This window comes from Salvelinus fontinalis, chromosome 4 (assembly GCF_029448725.1).
Source record: "Salvelinus fontinalis isolate EN_2023a chromosome 4, ASM2944872v1, whole genome shotgun sequence".
NCBI lineage: Eukaryota > Metazoa > Chordata > Actinopteri > Salmoniformes > Salmonidae > Salvelinus > Salvelinus fontinalis.
The window spans coordinates 55,368,388-55,390,144 of record NC_074668.1 but is presented as its reverse complement, the minus strand read 5'-3'; the positions used below and the strand labels follow the sequence as shown (position 1 = coordinate 55,390,144).

At 43.0% G+C, this 21,757-nt stretch overlaps 1 protein-coding gene across 2 annotated transcripts in view; it reads right to left on the bottom strand.

Moving 5' to 3' along the window:
• Positions 1 to 1,310: 1,310 nt before the first annotated feature.
• The window catches only part of LOC129854016 (cytoskeleton-associated protein 5-like), a 90,172-nt gene continuing 69,725 nt past the window's right edge, over positions 1,311 to 21,757 (bottom strand). Inside the window, exons 32-43 of one of the 2 annotated variants that reach the window (XM_055920613.1) lie at positions 20,307 to 20,479; positions 19,868 to 20,059; positions 19,243 to 19,363; positions 18,859 to 19,038; positions 15,627 to 15,814; positions 14,359 to 14,434; positions 6,312 to 6,500; positions 4,557 to 4,664; positions 4,339 to 4,413; positions 3,939 to 4,119; positions 3,746 to 3,849; positions 1,311 to 1,823 (exon numbers count right to left, since the gene is read on the bottom strand). In XM_055920613.1, the coding sequence (XP_055776588.1) occupies positions 1,608 to 1,823; positions 3,746 to 3,849; positions 3,939 to 4,119; positions 4,339 to 4,413; positions 4,557 to 4,664; positions 6,312 to 6,500; positions 14,359 to 14,434; positions 15,627 to 15,814; positions 18,859 to 19,038; positions 19,243 to 19,363; positions 19,868 to 20,059; positions 20,307 to 20,479 (1,803 nt within the window). In that variant the 3' untranslated portion in view covers positions 1,311 to 1,607. The remainder of the gene's footprint in view (positions 1,824 to 3,745; positions 3,850 to 3,938; positions 4,120 to 4,338; positions 4,414 to 4,556; positions 4,665 to 6,311; positions 6,501 to 14,358; positions 14,435 to 15,626; positions 15,815 to 18,858; positions 19,039 to 19,242; positions 19,364 to 19,867; positions 20,060 to 20,306; positions 20,480 to 21,757) is intronic. The other variant, XM_055920614.1, reaches the window with a different exon arrangement.

Sequence of the window (21,757 nt, the reverse complement as noted above, 5' to 3'; positions counted from 1 at the left end):
CTTCAAGTCTCAAAGCTTCATACTAAATAAATGATTGCTTAGACTGATACTTGCAATTCTGTGGAATTCTTGTGGGTTTGTGACTTGGGAACACCACAAAAGTGTACAGTAAACATTTCAGTGGAATAGTCACTTTCTGACAGCCCAACAGACGGTTGCCTTGGAAATATGCTTAGCGTCACCGAGGTTATATAGAAAACTCTGGCTTGCCAAAAAACAAAGTGCAACAAAGAATTTGTTCCGAACTGAGAGCATGTCCACGATGTGTCATATGAACGTTTTGAGGGCTGAGAATATTGTTCAGAAAAACATTAACGCTCAAACAGATAATCAGGTTAGCTTCACGGAGTATGTTGCCATAGTAACTCTGAGTTAAGCTGAACTGGCTTTGTGAAACCAAAAACCCAGAGTTCCCTTCAACTCTGAGTCAGCTGAGTTTTCACTAAACCCGCTTTCTGAAATAGGGCCCTGGTTGCCATTCCTGCAGTCAGTATGCAAATTGCACGTACCCTCAACTTGGGACGTGTGGCATTGTGTTGTGACAAAACTGCAAATTTCAGTGGCATTTTGTCCTCAGAACAAGGTGTTTCTGTAATGATCATGCTGTTTAATCAGTTTATTGATATGCCACTCCTGTCAGGTGGATGGATTATCTTGGCAAAGGAGAACTGCTCACTAACTGGGATGTAAACATTTAAATAAGCTTTTTGAGCATATGGAACATTTCTAAGATCTTTTATTTCAGCTCATGAAACCAACACTTCACGTTGCATTTATATTTTTCAGTGTACAATCTGGTCCGGTTGCAGCCACTAGACCTTATTTATATGCCAAGCAATTAACAAACGTCTTGTCTCTTGTTACAAGTGTCACAAACGGCCGCTCCAGTAAGCCCCTTATGGTAAACGAGAGGCTTGAACATTTGAAGTTCAGTTCATTGCGCATTATGGACTCTAATTAAATGAGCCTAAAGACTTGTTCTTTTGAGTGAAGGAGTCAAAGATCCGAGTCAGTAAAACAAGCCGAACTTCCCATCACTACTGGACAGGGGCACACCACCAAAACGTACTTACTATATAGCAAAACCCTGACTGACACAAACCCCACTATTGCCTAAAGGCTGATCATTTTTTCCATCGCCCAAGTTGATCCTTTCACAACAAAAATGTATACATTCACATAATTATTTTGGAATTGCCCACTGCCCGCTGAAAATGTAAGATCTCTTGCTACAAGGAGTACAAAAATAAAAACGGTCACTCGGTTGGACCTTCACCCCTACCTTTCTCAGCCTTGAACATGAAGAACAATTCAAGATATTTGTCAAACTTTATTTATAAAATACAAAACATAATCCATACAAACATTGCATCGCATTCATCACACACATCATCTATCATTGGCAATGACTGATTGCATACACCGCTCAAACACTCCATTTGTCCATTGGTCCTTTACGCCACCAGCATCCCTTAAGCGAGCAGACATCTGTTTTGACGATTGCACCCTTATTGAACTATTGTAATTGTCAAGCCAAACGTGATGTTTGGCATGACAATTTCATAAGGAGTTGGCAGGAGTAGAAACAGACTGGCACCCAGGCTAGTTTATTGTTGGTTGCCCTTGATCTTCTGTAGTCTCTTCATGAGGTCAGCTAGGTTGCCTGTGGAGCTGGAGTCAGCGGGCCGGGCGGGGCGCTGGTCTTGTGATTGGCGGTTGTAGAGGATCTGGGACATCTTGCTCTGGAGCACATCCATAGAGGGGGCCACGGGGGGCTTGGAGAGAAGACCGGTGCGCTCGTCCTCACCCTCCCTCTGCTGAGGCTACACGGGAGAGGGGGAATAGGAGAGAAATCCACTCACTATTTACAATAACAGCAACAAACTACTAGAACAGAAAATGTTTCAGTAACCACATTTCCATCCACAGTTCATGTGAGTGAAGTCATATTGTACATACAATTTTAATAAAATCACAGATGGGGTGGAAACAGGAAGTTTGTCAGTAAAATGTATTATGCGGGAAATGGCAGAGGAAATGCCTTTATGTTGAAATAATAAAATAACCATATCGAAGTACATTTGGAGTCACACGATGATATGGTGTGTGGTCCTCCCACTACGACTCAGAAAACCAGTTAAAATTAAGCTACGGATTAAATAAATTATGATTAAATACATTTCACAGGGTGGTGAAAGTTCAGTGATGAGCTTGATGCTGCTTCCCAATAAACCGAGGGTCTTATTTTGGTGACATGATCGATGCTTGACAAATAATTCTCACTCTTATCCATAATCCCATGTTGACTAGCCAATCCGCACAGCCCACCCACACTACCTGTTGGGTAGAACAGGTGCCAAGACCAGAGTAGACACGTGCTATTTAATGCAACAGTTTGTAACAAATATATATTTTTTTCATCTGCAGAGTTGAAAATGCGATGAAAACTCGCCACTGGCGCCCTGTGCTCTTCACAGATGAAAGCAGATTCACACTGAGCACATGTGACAGACGTGACAGAGTCTGGAGACGCCGTGGAGAACGTTCTGCTGCCTGCAACATCCTCCAGCATGACCGGTTTGGCGGTGGGTCAGTCATGGTGTGGGGTGGCATTTCTTTGTGGGGCCGCACAGCCCTCCATGTGCTCGCCAGAGGTAGCCTGACTGCCATTAGGTACCGAGATGAGATCCTCAGACCCCTTGTGAGACCATATGCTGACACATGCACATTTGTGGCCTGCTGGAGGTCATTTTGCAGGGCTCTGGCAGTGCACCTCCTGGCACAAAGGCGGAGGTAGCGGTCCTGCTGCTGGGTTGTTGCCCTCCTACGGCCTCCTCCACGTCTCCTGATGTACTGGCCTGTCTCCTGGTAGCGCCTCCATGCTCTGGACACTACGCTGACAGACACAGCAAACCTTTTTGCCACAGCTCACATTGATGTGCCATCCTGGATGAACTGCACTACCTGAGCCATTTGTGTGGGTTGTAGACTCCGTCTCATGCTACCACTAGAGTGAGAGCACCGCCAGCATTCAAAAGTGACCAAAACATCAGACAGGAAGCATAGGAGCTGAGAAGTGGTCTGTGGTCACCACCTGCAGAATCCCTCCTTTTTTGGGGGTGTCTTGCTAATTGCCTATAATTTCCACCTTTTGTCTATTCCATTTGCACAACAGCATGTGAAATTTATTGTCAATCAGTGTTGCTTCCTAAGTGGACAGTTTGATTTCACAGAAGTCTGATTGACTTGGAGTTACATTGTGTTGTTTAAGTGTTCCCTTTATTTTTTTGAGCAGTGTATATTGTTTTTAAAGTATGAAGGTAGTTATATGCCTACCCAAAAAAGGGGGTTAAATGTGTAAAAATATAAATTTCCTGAGTTAAAAGATATCCTAGATTTAGGACAGACACTTCAAAACCTTGTTTCTTATTATTTAATGTATTAGTCATATATTAGGCCATTTACAAATGTGTTATTCAAATGATTTCTATGGACTTCAAGAAGTAAAGGCTGAAACCAATATTGAATCAAATGGTGTTGTTTTTTTATACCTAAAGGGGTCTTACAATTCAAAACTCAAATAGCTAAATGATCCATAGTACAACCATCTTAAAATAATTCCATATGCAGTTTAGAACCCTCATAACTACCCCATTTTACACTAAAGAATTCACCGGTTAATGGGGGTTGGTTAGACAGCAGCAAAATTTACCGGAATTTGCATCCCTTCTTGCAAATACTGTACCTTGTTGTTCTCCAGGCCATGCAGCTGTCGGAGTATCTTGAGTCGCTCCTGGTAGACTGAGGGTCTGAGCTCGTCTCTGCCAGGAGTAGGGTCCAGACCCACACCTAATGAGGATAAATAATAGGTTAGAACAGGTGGTGTTGAGAAGCATGTGTGTGGACCTGTGGTGAGGGGCTATATCCTCTATGCCTACCCTCTCTGTTGTGTGTACCTGTGGTGAGGTATGGTGTCCTGGCCTTGTCTCCTCTTTCTGTGCAGAGTTTGTTTAGGCTGTGCTCTACAAAGGTCTGAAATGTCTGTGGCAGCTTCTTCAGGTGGGAGGCAAGGTCCACGTCAGGGTGTCTCTGCTTAAACTCCCACAGCTTAGACACACCCTACAATTAAAGAGAGTCATGCTGTCAGGGAAACACTATGGCAGAGCATGGAAACACGCAGACAATCACAATGGGCAGGAAGACACGCTCTCACACACACAGCTGATGCCAAACCAATCATCCCTAACCTAAGGCCTATATTTTGTAGATAACGTTCTTGGCTAGTTTGCCATTGGGTTAGATTGTCTGACAGTAATTACATGGGAATCTGAACCTCACCTCTTCGCTGTTCTCCTTGGAAGAGATCTTTTTGAAGATCTCCCCCAACACCTCTGCATCCTTTGATTTGGGAACCTTTTAAGAGACGACAAATAGCAGATATGAGGCTATATACACTCAGTAACAAGCAGCATTCAGAGTGTCTTTGATGGAAATGTAGAACCATCTGTCATGAGGAAAAGAGAGCCCGTGAACAAACTAGATGTGTAGGAGTGTACCGTGTGTGCAGTCTCTCTGTCTGTCTTGGCAGACTTGACAACCCTCTTCAGATGAGCCTCCAATTCAGACTCACTCTTGTTCTCAATCAGTGACAGGTGATCCAGGATCTGTTCATGGAAAGAAACATTCAACACAAACATCAAAACTATTGGGATAAATGTTGAAATCAAATTTTAGTAAAGGTATTGCGCCAAGTCCGTGAACACGCATGTAATTAAGACATAATTGGGCAATCACGAAAGCCAACAACCTGAGTAAACTGTCTGCATGTGCAACATCACGTTTATGTTGATTTTGGCCATCTACGATAATGACAGGATAAAATATCTGTGAATCAAGCGTATTAATTTGGGGGCAGGTGGAAACACGCATGAAACATTAAATGGACATTTAACTAGTTTGTGACCTGGGAGAAACATTGGGGTGTTATTTTACCTGAAATGTATTTGGTCCTTTGTAGAATTTTGACTCAGTCATACGAAAACCAACAATTAAGGGACAGATAAGGGGAAACCTAGTTAGTCATCTTTGATTAATCTCGTCGTTCCAAGCACCCACGTGAAAACCAATGAGTAGATGGGACAGGCGGGACTTGCAGTGCTTCGAGTGTCTCAAATAGAACCAAGATATATTTCAGTGTTTTGCAACAGATGGTTGCTGACACGCGCAAGCAATGTACATGCAATGAATAACATGTACACGTTAAATTGCGGTTAGGGTATAAGGAACAGAAATTTTAAATAAGCAAATTATGAGGATCCAAAGGTATTTAAATAAGCAAATTACAGAACATGTCCAAAAGTATGTTGACACATGCTCAAACATATCATTCTGAAATCATGGGCATTAATATGGAGTTGGTCCCCCCTTTGCTGCTTTAACAGCCTCCACTATTCTGGGAAGTCAAATTCTTCGACACCGATCTTGACAAACCATTTCTGTATGGACCTTGCTTTGTGCACGGGGGCATTCATGCTGAAACAGGAAAGTGCCTTCCCCAAACTGTTGCCACAAAGTTGGACGCACAGACTCGTCTAGACTGTCAATGTGCTGTAGCATTAAGATTACCCTTCAATGGAAGTAAGGGGCCTAGCCCGAACCATGAAAAACAACCCCAGACCATTATTCCTACAAACTTTACAGTTCGTCAGACTGCCAGATAGTGAAGCACGATTCATCACTCCAGATAATGCGTTTCCCCCGCTCCAAAGACCAATGTGGTGAGCTTCACACCACTCCAGCTGGCGCTTGGCTGTGTGCGGCTACTTGGCCATGGAAACCCATTTCATGAAGCTCTCAACTAACAGTTCTTATGCTGACGTTTTTCCCAGAGGGAGTTTGGAACTATGTAGTGAGTGTTGCAACCGAGGACAGACGATTTTTACCACTACAGCGTCCCCGTTCTGGGAGCTTGTGCGGACCACCACTTTGCGGTTGAGCCGTTGTTGCACCTAGACGTTTCCACTTCACAACAGCAGCACTTAGTTGACCGGGGCAGCTCTAGCTGGGAAGAAATTTGATGAACTGATTTGTTGGAAAGGTGGCATTCTATGACGGTGCCACATTGAAAGTCACTGAGCTCTTCAGTAAGGCCATTCTACTGCCAATGTTTGTCTATGGAGACTGCATGGCGGTGCGCTCGATTTTATACACCTTTAAGCAACAGGTGTGGCTGAAATAGACAAATCCACATGCACTATATATACACAAAAGTATGAAGATGCAAAGGGGAATCTAATAGTGTGTGTGCCAACCGTGGGCCCTGCCAGGCGGCAGAGTGTGTGTAGCAGAGTTTGGAGCGTGCGGTGGGGCATGTCAGTCTTGAGCTGCCGTAGGCGGTCTTTGGGGAAGAGCTTCATGAAGTTGTGCACATCCAGCAGGATCTTGTCCAGAGTAAGACTGCTTATGGTTTCTGGCAGGAACTTGATCATACGCCACAGACACTACACACACAGAGAGAGAGAGAGAGAGAGAGGGGTTTAGATTACATACACAAAATCCTACACAGGTCCTTGATGGCATGGAGATCGGCCCCAGTGATGTACTTGGTGGTGCGGACACCCAAGCACATTACTGAGACAGTGGTCCTGGATGGCAGGGAGCTCAATCTTAGGCAGTGTGAAAGGAAGGCCCAGAAAATTGTTAAAGACTCTAGCCACCCAAACCATAGCCTGTTCTCTCAACCTCCGCACAGCAAGGGGTACCGGAGAATCAAGTCTAACAACCAACAGACCCCTGAACAGCTTCTATCCCCAAGTCATAAGACTGCTAAATAGCACCCCCCCCAAAAAAACTGACCATCTGCAATGACGTTCCATTTCATTTTGAACCATCTCTTGGCACACAAACACTCACTATGCACACACTTAATTTGCTTACACACAATCATTTATGCTGCTGAAATTAGATTTGCGCAACCCCTCCCTTTTGCCCTCAGAAAAGCCTCAATTTGTCATGGCATGGACTCTGCAAGGGGTCGAAAGCATTCCACAGGGATGCTGGCCCATGTTGACGACAAAGCTTCCTCCAGTTCAGTTGGCTGGATGTCTTTTGGGTGGGTGGACCATTCTTGATACATTGAAATCTTTGAGCGTGATAAAACCCAGCTGCGTTGCAATTCTTGACACTCAAACCTGAGAGCTGATCGTCTCTCCGCTAGACACTAAAAGACCCATCATATCTGGCACTGTGCCCTCAATCATGGAATTGAACGCTTTAACAGGATTCTCTTCACAATTGGCTGTGACAATTGCAGCTCAAATGGGTGCAACTTTTGTTGACAACTTCAATACATTTTAGAAGGAGGATGGGATCCACCCAAATCATTTGGGTTCCTGGATCCTTTCACAGCATTAAGGCTGCGTTAATCACTACCATTGTGTCGCTGAGTCATCAATGATTTAGCAAATGTATTATACCAGGGGCATTGGTAGACAATGTAAGTAACCTAATTTATGTCCCTCGAACTTCTCTAAATGCCTCTGCTGATCCTACAGCTATTGTATGGAGCAATCATGCTTCTATGAACCAGATGTATGCTTTTAGCACTGAGGCAGTGTGCCCTAGTAGGAAGTCCACTGTGTGCAACTCACCCACTAACATAAATAACATGAGAATATCTACTTCTGCTAAGCTTCCCAGTAAAGCAATGAAAACATGCAAGCATCCAAGAAAAGTTCTCAAAATAGCCCACGTTAACATATGTAGCTTAAGAAACAAGGTTCATGAAATCAATAACTTGCTAGTAATAGATGACATTCATATTCTGGCCATCTCTGAAACTCACTTAGACAATAACTAGCAAACAGTTACTAAGGATGCACCCATTAAGAAAACTAAAAACTTAAATTCCTCATCAATCCACGAGGATTTAAACATTTTATGGTTGAGAGGGATGAGGCAAAAGGAACGGTAAATAAGTCTGGCTGCACATCCCATTGGCAAACATACTGAAAATGGAGAACTCGTGATTAAACTTAAAATAATAAACTACCCTATGAAACAAAGAACTTACATTTTGGAAAAAAAGGCAAACTCAGCTCCATTGAATCAGAAGGCTCCTTCATTACAAAACCGACTGATATTGTAAACTACTTTAATATAAAAAAAAATTCATTGGCAAGATTAGCAAACTCAGGCATGGCAGCAACAAACGCTGACACTACACATCCAAGTATATCAGACCAAATTATGAAAAGACAAGAACTGTAATTTTGAATTCCATAAAGTGAGTGTGGTAGAGGTGAAAAAATTATTGTCTATCAACAATGACAAGCCACCAGGGTTTGACAAGTTGGATGGAAAATGACATAGGACAAAATTGCCACTCCTATTTGCCATATCTTAAATTTAAGCCTATCAGAAAGTGTGCCCCATTTACTGGCTCAAATAGACACCCAATCAGCTTGTTATCAACCCTTAAAGCTATGGGAAAAATTGTGTTTGACCAGATACAATGGTATTTCACAGTAAACAAATTGACAGACTTAACATGCTTATTGGGATGGACAATCAACAAGCAGAGTACTTGAATAAAAAATGAATAAAGAAATAAAGAAACGAATAAAAAGATAGTGGGGGCTGTTTTGTTAGACTTCAGTGCAGCTTTTGACATTATCCAGCACCGTCTGCTGCTGGAAAAACTTGTTATGGCTTTACATCCCCAAACACGGAACCCAATCCAGCTGCGCGCGTGCGCCATCGTGCATACATTTATTTTGTCCCCCCACACCAAACGCGATCATCACACGCAGGTTAAAATATCAAAACAAACTGAACCAATTACATTAATTTGGGGACAGGTCGAAAAGCATTAAATATTTATGGCAATTTAGTTAGCTAATTTGTCCTGGGAAATAAACATTGAGTTGTTATTTTAAATTTTTACCTCAAAATGCAAAAGGTCCTCTACTTCACCAATTAATCAACACATAAAAAAAGTCAACCAAATAGTTTCTAGTCATCTCTCCTCCTTCCAGGCCTTTCTCTTGACTTTATATTGCGATTGGCAACTTTCATAAATTAGGTGCATCACCGCCACTGACCTTGTTTGTCTTTCAGTCACCCACGTGAGTATAACCAATGAGGAGATGGCACGTGGGTATCTACTTCTATAAACGAATGAGGAGATGGGAGAGGCTGGACTTGCAGCGCGATCTACGTCACAAATAGAACTGACTTCTATTTTAGCCCATGGCAACGCAGACGCTCATTGGCGCGCGCGAGCAGTGTGGGTGCAATAATTGAATACAGATTACTTAATTTATTTTGCAACGCTCACGCATGCGACACTAGCGGTGTAGTGAGCCTGTTATTTTGTCGATTAAATAACACGGAGGGTGTTCTTTAATAAGCCTCTCCAACAATCCAGGAAGATTACTTTTTTCAATCTTTACTAACTGGCACTGTTAGAGCCATTGTGTTAAAGCCATTGTGTCCATGTATGCAGATGACTCAACACTATACGAGTCAGCTACTACAGCAACTGAAATGACTGGAACACAACATAGATCTGCACTTAGTTTCAGAATGGGTGGCAAGGAATAAGTTAGTCCTAAATATTTCCAAAACTAAAAGGCATTGTATTTGGGACAATTCATTCACTAAACCCTAAACATCAACTAAATCTTATAATGAATAATGTGGAAAAGGAGCATGTTGGAGGTGAATAAACTGCTTGGAGTAATCCTGGATTGTAAACTGTCATGGTCAAAACATTGATACAACTAAGACGGCGAAACGTCTGTCCATAATAAAGTGCTGCTCTACCTTAACAGCACTAACAAGGCAGGTCCTACAGGCCTTAGTTTTGTGGCACCTTGACTACTGTTCAGTCATGTGGTCAGGTGCCACAAAGAGGGGCTTAGGAAAATTGCAATTTGCTTAGAACAGGATAGCAGAGCTGGCCCTTGGATGTACACAGAAAGCAAACAATAATATGCATGTCAATCTCTCCTGGCTCAAAGTGGAGAGATTGACTTGATCACTAGTTATATTTGTGAGAGTTATTGAACCATTTAAAGCACCGAGCTGTGTGTTTAAATGACTTGCACACAGCTCAGACACCCATGCAGAGCCCACAAGACATGCCACCAGAGCTCTCTTCACAGTCCCACAAGTCCAGAACAGACTATGGGAGGTACACAGTACTACATAGAGCCATGACTACATGGAACTCTATTCCACTTCAGATAACTGATGCAAGCAGTAGAAACAGATTTAAAAATAAACCTTACGGAAAAGTGAAACAACAAAAGCAACATACATAAGTGCATACTCACTAAAATATATAAAAACTCAGCAATAAAAAAAATGTCCTCATTGTCAACAGCGTTTATTTTCAGCAAACTTAACATGTGTAAATGTTTGTATGAACATAAGATTCAACAGACAAACTGAACAAGTTCCACAGACATGTGACTAACAGAAATGGAATAATGTGTCCCTGAACAAAGGGGAGGGGGTGGGGGGGGGGGTCTAAATCAAAAGTAAGTCAGTATCTGATGTGGCCACCAGCTGTACCAAGTACTGCAGTGCATCTCCTTCTCATGGACTGCACCCTATTTGCCAGTTATTGCTGTGAGATGTTACTCCACTCTTCCACCAAGGCATCTGCAAGTTCCCGAACATTTCTGTGGGGGGGGGGGGGAATGGCCTAGGCTTCACCCTCCGATCCAACAGATCCCAGAAGTGCAAATTGGGATTGATGTCCAGGCTCTTCGCTGGCCATGGCAGAACACTGACATTCCTGTCTTGCAGGAAATGACACAGAACGAGCAGTATGGCTCGTAGCATTGTCATGCTGGAGGGTCATGTCAGGATGAGCCTGCAGGAAGGGTACCACATGAGGGAGGAGGATGTCTTCCCTGTAACGCACAGAGTTGAGATTGCCTGCAATGACAACAAGCTCAGTCCGATGATTCTGTGACACAATGCCCCAGACCATGACGGACCCTCCACCTCCAAATCGATCCCGCTCCAGAGTACAGGCCTCGGTGTAACGCTCATTCCTTCGACGATAAAAGCGAATCCGACCATCACCCCTGGTGAGACAACTGCGACTCGTCAGTGAAGAGCACTTTTTGCCAGTCTTGTCTGGTCCAGCGATGGCGGGTTTGTGCCCATACACGATGTTGCCGGTGATGTCTGGTGAGGACCTGCCTTACAACAGGCCTACAAGCACTCAGTCCAGCGTATTGTGGACAGTCTGAGCACTGATGGAGGGATTGTGCGTTCCTGGTATAACTCGGGCAGTTGTTGCAATCCTGCAACAACTGCCCGAGGTGTGATGTTCGGATGTACCAGTCCTGTGCAGGTGTTGTTACGTGGTCTGCCACTGCGAGGATGATCAGCTGTCCGTCCTGTTTCCCTGTAGCGCCGTCTTAGGCGTCTCACAGTATGGACATGGCAATTTATTGCCCTGGCCATATATGCAGTTCTCATGCCTCCTTGCAGCATGCCTAAGGCATGTTCACGCAGAGAGCAGGGACCCTGGGCATCTTTCTTTTGGTGTTTTTCAGAGTCAGTAGAAAGGCCTCTTTAGTGTCCTAAGTCTTCATAACTGTGACCTTAATTGCCTACCGTCTAAGCTGTTAGTGTCTTAACGACTGTTCCACAGGTGCATGTTCATTAATTGTTTATGGTTCATTGAACAAGCATTGGAAACCCTTTACAATGAAGATCTGTGATGTTATTTGGATTTTTACGAATTATCTTTGAAAGACAGGGTCCTGAAAAAGGCCTGCTTATTTTTTTGCTGAGTGAATATATGAACCTTTATTTAACTAGGCAAGTCAGTTAAGAACCTTAAGAACAAATTCTTATTTACAATGACGGCCTAACCCAGAAGACGCTGGGCTTATTTTGCGCTGCCATATGTGACTCCCAATCACGGCCGGATGCGATCCAGCCTGGATTCGAACCAGGGACTGTAGTGACGCCTCTTGCACTGAGATGCAGTGCCTTAGAACGCTGCGCCACAGACATCGATTTTGTGGAGTACAGGCCTGAGGGCGCACACTTAGCGTGTTGTGAATTCTGTTATGAAAGTATTATGCTTTTAAAATTGTGTAACTGCCTTAATATTGTAGGACTCCAGGAAGAGTAGCTGCTACCTTGGTATAAAAAATACAAACCAGTGAGCCTGGCACCTACTACCACACCTCGTTTCGTAGGCACTTAAATATTTTGTCTTGTCCATTCACCCTCTGAATGGCACACACAATCCATGGCTCAATTGTCTCAAGGGTTAAAAATCCTTCTTTAACCTGTCTCCTTCCCTTAAACTACACTGAATGAAGTGGATTTAACAGGTGACATCAATAAGGGATCATAGCTTTCACCTGGATTTACTTTGTCAGTCGATGTCAAGGAGAGAGCAGGTGTCCCTAATGTTTTGTGCAGTGTATACCCTGATGCCTAGTCACTTTACACCTATACATATCTACCCTACCACTCCAGTATGCCTGCACATTGAAATTATTGTATATGCATTGACCCTGTATATCGCTTACTTTGTGTTCTTATTGTTACTTCTTGTGTGTTTTTGTTCTAATTGACTTTATTTTTTTTAAATAAAAAGTATAGAAATTTGATTACCGCATTGTTGGGAAAGAGCAAGAAAGGCATTTCAATGTACTAGTCCACGTGACAACTAATAATAATAAACAAAAACAGGACAGTGGAGAAAAAGGAAGCAATATAAAGTTGACAAATAGTTACAGTTGAAGTTGGAAGTTTACATACACTTACGTTGGAGTCATTAAAACTCGTTTTTCAACCACTCTACAAATGACTTGTTAAAGTATAGTTTTGGCAAGTCGGTTAGGACATCTACTTTGTTCATGACACAAGTAACTTTTCCAACAATTGTTTACAGACAAATTATTTCACTGTATCACAATTCCAGTGGGTCAGAAGTTTACATACACTAGGTTGACTGTGCCTTTAAAGATCTTGGAAAATTCCAGAAAATTGTCATATCTTTAGAATCTTCTAATAGGCTAATTGACATCATTTGAGCCAATTGGAGGTGTATTTCAAGGCCTAGCTTCAAACTCAGTGCCTCTGCTTGACATCATGGGAAAACCAAAAGAAATCAGCCAAGACCTCAAAAAAATTGTAGACCTCCACAAGTCTGGTTCATCCTTGGGAGCAATTTCTAAACGCCTGAAGGTACCATGTTCATTTGTACAAACAATAGCACGCAAGTATTAACACCATGGGACCACGCAGCCGTCATAACACCCAGGAAGGAGACGCGTTCTGTCTCCTAAAGATGAACATACTTGTGCAAAAAGTGCAAATTAATCCCAGAACAGCAAAGGACCTTGTGAAGATGCTGGAGGAAACAGGTACAAAAGTATCTATATCCACATAACCTGAAAGGCCGCTCAGCAAGGAAGAAGCTACTGCTCCAAAATAGCCATACAAAAGCCAGACTATGGTTTGCAACTGCACATGGGGACAAAGACGGTACTTTTTGAAAAAATGTCCTCTGGTCTGATGAAACAAAAATAGAAGTTTGGCCATAATGACCATCGTTATGTTTGGAGGAAAAAGGGGGAGGCTTGCAAGTCGAAGAACACCATCCCAACCGTGAAGCACGGGGGTGGCAGCATCATGTTGTGGGGGTGGTTTGCTGCAGGAGGGACTGGTGCAGTTCAAAATAGATGGCATCGTGAGGTAGGTAAATTATGTGCATATATATTAGCAGCATCTCAACACATCAGTCAGGAAGTTAAAGCTTGGTCGCAATTGTGTCTTCCAAATGGACAATGACCCCAAGCATACTTCCAGAGTTGTGGAAAAATGGCTTAAGGACAACAAAGTCAAGGTACTGGAGTGATCATCACACAAAATGTGGGCAGAACTGAAAAGCGGGTGCGAGCAAGGAGGCCTACAAACCTGACTCAGTTACACCAGCTCTGTCAGGAGGAATGGGCCAAAATTCACCCAATTTATTGTGGGGAGCTTGTGGAAGGCTACCCAAAACGTTTGACCCAAGTTAAACAATTTAAAGGCAATGCTACCAAATACTAATTGAGTGTACATAAACGTCTGACCCACTGGGAATGTGATGAAAGAAATAAAAGTTGAAATAAATAATTCAACTACTATTCCGACATTTCACATTCTTAAAACAAAGTGGTGATCCTAACTGACCTAAGAAAGGTACTTTTTACTCTGATTAAATGTCAGGAATTGTGAAAACTGCGTTTAAATGTATTTGGCTAAGGTGCATGTAAACTTCCGACTTCAACTGTATATGTTTTTCACAAATTGGACCACACACAGTTCTACCTTCATGATGAGTTCAGAGAATTTGGGGTTGTCAGCAGAGGACAGGAGGCTGTCCTGCAGTAGCACCAGAAGAGCACTGGAGAGAAAGAGGTGACAGCACATTAATAAACATAACAGTAACTGCCAGAAGACCGTCTGATCAGTCCTCTTCAATTCTGCATCATACAAGTGAATACACTAATATAATTTTTTGATTGTTACAGGTCCGTTTTCTCCAGTGTGCAGTAAACACACGGGGGGGGGGGGGGACCATGGCCTTATTTCCATTACAGCATATTGGATGTGTTATAACGTATACTGTTATAACGTAGGTGCACAGGTCGAGAGAAATGTAAGTAGTTAAGGTGACCGACAGTGACACATGCAATACAGCCTTGCACACCACCCTGCATCTAGCTGATCTGAGGTGATTATTTGTCCCAACAGTTGCAAATACAATGAGTTTATTGGACAAATTCAGGCAGATCCCGCCACGTTTTGTTTCCTTCCGTTTAGCAACTGTATCGGCGGAATGAATACACCACTGATCACCCGCACACACAGTTCACTTTCATAGCATCCACATACAGCATCACTTTACTTCTTGCATCTACGCGCTTTCCTCTTCTCACCTTTTCCCCTTCGCTTGGTCTTCAGTGCACAACACGTCTGTGAGCAGGCGCAAAAACCTATCCAAGCCAAACCTTCACACCATAATGGCTAACCAGCCTACATTGTTACCAGATTATTCTTAGTCAACAAACTAGAACGCGTTAGTAAACCCACAATCCAAGTGTACAATCACGCAGTAGTGTACAGCAAGCAGTTACACCGGCCGGCCCTGGTAAAAATAAATTAATAAAACCAGAAGCTTATCTTGACCTGGAAGTTGCAGTGTTTGACAGCTAACAAATATAATTTCTGAGTCAGGTTGTTGAGTAGGCCAAATTAGCTGCATTAGCTAAGTGCTACTGCTTGTCCTTAAGTTTGTCCCGGAAGTCAATATAAAATCACTAAGTCGATGGAAGGGGGTGAGAACCATGAGCCTCCTAGGTTTTGTATTAAAGTCAATGTACCCAGAGGACAGAAACTAGTTGTCCTGCGGCTACACCATGGTGCTACCCTAGAGGGTGCTGTTGAGGCTACTGTAGAGCTTCACTGCAAAACAGTGTTTTAATCCGTTATTTGGTGACGTGAATATATTTCGTATAGTTATCTAAAAAAAGGAAACATTTAATGTTTTGCTATTTTAATTTCATAAACTGAGTTGAATTCTCCTCCCGACACACCTGAGTATGTTGGTCTGGTCTGAGGCCTCGAAGAGTCGTCTCAGCAGCATGTTAACAGAGCGGATGAGCTGCTGTCCCTCCTGGCTCTCCTCTATCCGGGGATCCAGCAGAACTGTCACCAGACCCTGGACAAGGTCCTTAAGCACCCCCATGGAGGCTTCCCTTGCCAGCCGCGCCACACCAAACAACTAGGGAGAGATGGTATAATGTACACTATTATATAAGTAGTAATAATGTGCAAATACGTTGTTTTTGTCTTACTCTCAATCTTAAATGTAGTGTATTAATTCATGTGGCTGAACACAGCCCGAATTACTACCTCTATCACATAAGTCTATGCGAAAGATCTAAACAGACTGAATCATAAATATGAATAAAATAAAATGAACAGGAATAGGCAATGCATTAATTAAATAGCTACAACCATGTTAGTGATAATCATTGCTGTCTAGGTTACAGTTTAATAAAAATGTATTGAGAAATGGTGGCTGCGGTTCCGGATTTTCTTGCCGTAGCTATTGACATTTCTGCCCATGTTCAGGTTTTTTTTATTATTTTTTTTTTAAACATAACTACTGCTCATTTAACTACAATCTCTAAGTCTAAACCATGCTTTAAGCGCCAGTTCTAACTGAATTTGTAAAACAATGCCACTCGCACAATTGAAGGAGTAAACAAATAAGTCAGCAATGGAAAACTGTGACCCCCCCACTAACAAAATCCAAAACAGCTTTTAAGTGTTCTCACGATTTCATTAAGAATCATTTCCCAACTACATGTTTCCCTACCTATGGCTCTCAATTCGAATACGCCTCGAGTATTATATAACTTCCATGAAACACACAAGCCGACTAGGTAAGTAGGCTAACTATTCTACTATAGGGTTGTCTGATTTTGTTTTAATAACATAACAAATGGAACTGGAAAGTTGCATAGGCTTTGAATGACTTCGCCAGCAGCTACAGTAGACTACACGTTGCTGTCGGAGTTGGGAATATAATTCGTAGAACATGCCTCAAACCAGCCCCCGCCCTTGAGATTTTCATTGCGGTCTCAAAAACAACCACCTGAATCCATGACGGAAAGCCATCGCAGTGAGGGAGAACTTTAACCCCTGAGTATTGCAAACAATCACGACACAGGCAGTCTTCTTAGCTGCTGCAGATATTTAGGCAAGCATATCAAACAAGCAGTCAAAATAACAATGTAATGTTATTTTCTCATTATTTGAAAGTATTGGCTCGTTCTCTTTTCAGCAACTTACTGTGATATGGCAGCATACTATGAAGATAATCAAATAGTACGCAGTCTAAAGCAGTAGTTGACAAACGACATAGGGAATAGTGCACAGGGCTATGCAAAACGAACTCGCCCATTATCAGACTGCTTATCGCAGCCGGCTGCACCACAGCCCATGATCGAACCTGGATGTGTAGTGATGCCTCAAGCACTGCCTTGCACCACTCGGGAGGCCCTGACAAACCATTTCTATAAAGACCTCGCTTTGTGCATGGGGGAATTTTCATGCTGAAACAGGGAAGGGCCTTCCCCAAACAGTTGCCACAAAGTTGGAAGCACAGATTCTAGAATGTCATTGTATGCTGTAACATTAGGATTTCCCTTCACTTGAACTAAGGGGCCAAGCCCGAACCATGTAAAAATAGCCCCAGACCATTATTCGTCCACCAAACTTTAGGTAGCGTTCACATGGCGTCCCCCAAACCCAGAGTCATCCATTGGATTGCAAGATGGTGAAGCGTGATTCATCACTCCAGAGAACGCGTTTCCACTGCTCCATAGTCCAAAGGCGGCAAGCTTTACACCACTCCAGCCGACGCTTGGCATTGCCCATGGTGATCTTAGGATTGTATGCAGCTGCCGACGAACAGTTCTTGTGCAGACGTTGCTTCCAGTGGCAGTTTGGAACTCTGTACTGAGTGTTGCAACTGAGAACAGATTGTATGCCCTACGCTCTTCAGCACATGGCAGTCCCGTTCTGTGAGCTTGTGTGGCCTACCACTTTGCGGCTGAGCAGTTGTTGCTCCTAGACGTTTCCACTTCAATATAACAGCACGTAATTGACTGGTTCCGCTCTAACAGGGCAGACATTTTATGAACTGACTTGTTGGAATGGTGGCATCCTATGACGATGCCACGTTGAGTCACTGAGTGCTTCAGTAAAGCCATTCTACTGCCAAAGTTCGTCTATGGAGATAGAGCACACAGCCATGCTATTATACATCAACAAGTGTGGCTGAAATAGCCAAATCCACCCATTTGAAGAGGTGTCCACATAATTTTGTATATACAGCGTAGATTGTTCCTACAACTCAATTAAATATTTGTTAAACCCCTTTGGGCTAGGGGGCAGTATTTTGACTCTGGATGAAAAGCGTGCCCAAAGTAAACTGCCTGTTACTCAGGCCCAGAAGCTAGAATATGCATATAATTGGTAGATTATATGGATAGAAAACACTCCGTCTTTATCTCCGGGTAAAGACAACAATTCTCCATCTTTAATGTTACCATTTATTTACGTATTAGGGTAACTAAGGTTTGATTATAATCATTGTTTAACTTGTTTGGAGAAGTTTATTGGTAACGTTTGGGATTCATTTTGAAGGAGGGAAACCGGTGGATTGTTGAATGAAGCACGCCAGCTAAACTGAGGTTTTGGGGATATAAAGAAGGACTTTATTAAACAAAAGGACCATTTGTGATGTAGCTGGGTCCTTTTGGAGTGCCAACAGAAGAAGATCTTCAAAGGTACGGAATTTATTTTATCGCTATTTCTGACTTTTGTGGCACACCTGCCTGAAATATGTTTTTCATGGTTTTGTACCGTCACTGTCCTCAGATAAATCACATGGTGTGCTTTCGCCATAAAGCCTTTTTGAAAACTGACACAGCGGCTGGATTAACAAAAAGTGAAGCTTTTTTCTGTTGTATGACACTTGACACTGTATGACACACACAATTTTCATGAAAGTTAAATATTTACATTTCTGTAATTTGAATTTGGCACTTTAACCGGATGTTGTCGAGGTGGGTCGCTAGCGGGATGCCTGCGCCAGGAAGGTTAATTGAAACGGCTTCAATTAGGGCCAAATATGACCAATCTCAAAATAAGATTTCTCAAATACAGCAAATCATGCTATTAACACAATTCATTTATTTATTTTGACAGCCCTAACACACACACACACACACACACCTTTAGTCTCGTACTCACTGTAAGCATGTTTCCAATTGCACAGCTGTAGAGTTTGAAGATGTCCTCCCTGGGAAGGCGTGTGTCAGCCATGTGTGTGCTGTGGGCCAGACGGAGCTGGAGGGAGGTAGCGATGAGGAACTGATCTGTGTGACCAACCATCACCTCCGCAATGCTTTCCTGACGAAGCACCTCGTCTATCTACAGGGGGAGAGGGGAGAAGGTAATGGAAATACAACTGTAAGTGAGGGTGAGAGAAAGATATGGGTGAGCATGTGGGTGCATTCAAGTGTGTATATCCGTATCTAGGCACACACACACGCACAATAGCACATCTGTGTACACAAAAAAACTAAACCTTTGGAGTTGGACATTAGAGTTGTAGCAGAAAGATTGTGTGTGTACCTGTGCAAGGGCCTGCATGCTAGTGTTAATATCACCAGAGGCCACCTGGGAGATAACCAGGTTGATGGTGGAGGAGGGGCATGCATGCAGCTCATCAAAGTGGGTGGGAACTGGGCGAAGCCTGTGGAGGAAAGACACCGTCACAGAGGCACAGGACGACAAGTGTAGTGCAGTGCTTGGGCTCTGACATGCAGTGGGTGAATGGGTGAGTGCGTATGTAACTTACTTGGGCAAGAGTTGCTTGCTGAGTTGCAGCGTTTGTCAACTCAGACTTGGTTTATGAGATACTTTTGATAATGTAATTTTGGTAATGTATGTGGACACCTGCTCGTTTAACATTTCATTCCAAAATCATCGGCATTAATATGGAGTTGGTCCCCTCTTTGCTGCTATAATAGCCTCCTCCTTCCCTTCTGGGAAGGCTTTCCACTAGATGTTGGAACATTTCTGCTGGGACTTGCTTACATTCAGCCACAGGAGCATTAGTGAGGTTGGGCACAGGCTGAAAGCTTAATCCACTCATTTAAAGGGATGTCAACATACTTTTGTATATATAGTGTACCTGTGTGTTTGTTGCACCAGGTCAGGCAGCTTACTGACAAAGGGGTGTGTAGTAAACTCTTACTTGGGCTCTGGGATGATAACAGGGTCTAGCAAGTCCCCTAGTTTGTGTTTAACCAGATCAGGCAGCACAACAGAAGTTTGGTCACTCTCCAGCTGCTCCAGCAGATCCAGGTCCAGGTGGAACTCCCCAACAGGGCAAACATGGGAGGGCTCAGCCTGCTGGGACTGGACCAGAGCATTCAGACGGATCTGACTGGAAGGGGGGAGGAGAACATAAGGGCAGACAAAAAAAAGCAAAACATTTGAAATCATGTCTGCCAGTATTACTTAAATTAACCAAGTCAAAGCTTTCATCTTTCTGTGAACATTTTTCAATGTCAAAGGAACAAAGTCAAATAAGGTAGTAGAAAACATAAGTGAAAAGGTGGGTGAAGAGAATACAGTTCGAGATACAAGTAATGTATTCTCGGTACAGATTAATTGAGGGGAAGGTTGCATACCTGAGTTTTATAGGGGGTTGCGCTCTGTTGGAGGGCTTCTGTTGGAGGCTGGCATTGGGGTGAGTGGGCAGAGCCTTCTCCTCCCCCTGTTTGTGGGTAGGGGCTGTGGAGGCTGGGGTCTTCGCTGAGCGTTTGATCCTCTCCTCCAACATGCTCATGTCCTTCTCCGACAGCTAAAGAGGACGAAGCACAGTCGGACTGATCGACAATAGCTACACAGCAGTTGGACTGCGCAGAAACATTGACAAATCCGTGCAGAGCCCTGCACCAACCTATCCCCTCAGAAACACTTACTAGGATATAATGACACCAACACTTGTATGCACATAATTTGAATTAGTGATGTGACAAATGGACAACTTTGCGTGAGGTTTAAACCGCAAAAAAATTCCATGTCAATTCACAATGCAGAATGGTCCCATTTCGTATATGACCACCAGGGCTAGGCAATTAAGTTATCTACCGCAGTCATTTTTTTTCTTTTCTTTTTTTAAATGACGACAAAGTCCCGCTTCAGAAGCGACATTAACGTCCATCACTAGGCGACCAGAATTGTCAATCAAATAATCAAGCGGCTTGCGCACAGACCACTCTCTCCTAAGAAAGTACTTTAAAGTATGTGAAATACTGTGACTTAACAAAACATTTAGTATAAAGAAAACAGCTGCTAGGAATCAACTCCTAAGACTCAGTATTTTTGGAACAAGAGAAAAATGATTAGTACTTCCAACACAGAACACTTGCATCTTTCATAGCGAGCTATCGAGGGCCGGGGCACAGTGGAGGCAGTTCAGCCACCAGGCAGAAGCGTGCACTAGGCCCTTTTATAGAACAATCAAAAGCTGTATCTCGCAATTGAATGCTGTATTAACAACTTCTTGGCTTGGAATGTGCCGCAACTTCAGTAAAGGAAGGCTTATCAATGAATAGGCTAAGATTGTTGCATGTAAACTGACCGAACACATAAAGAGAAAGCACAGGCAAGCCCAGCTGCACAAATATTTAACAGAATTTTCTAACATATACAGTTGAAGTCAGAAGTTCATACACCTTAGCCAAATACATTTAAACTCAGGTTTCACAATTCCTGACATTTACTCCATGTAAAAATTCCCTGTCTTAGGTTAGTTAGGATCACCACTTTATTTTAAGAATGTGAAATGTCAGAATAATAGTAGAGCAAGTTATTTATTTCAGCTTTTTTTTCTTTCATCACATTCCCAGTGGGTCAGAAGTTTACATACACTCAATTAGTATTTGGTAGCATTGCCTTTAAATTGTTTAACTTGGGTCAAACGTTTTGGGTAGCCTTCCACAAGCTCCCCACAATAAATTGGGTGAATTTTGGCCCATTCCTCCTGACAGAGCTGGTTTAACTGAGTCAGGTTTGTAGGCCTCCATGCTCACACATGCTTTTTCAGTTCTGCCCACAAAGTTTATGGGATTGAGGT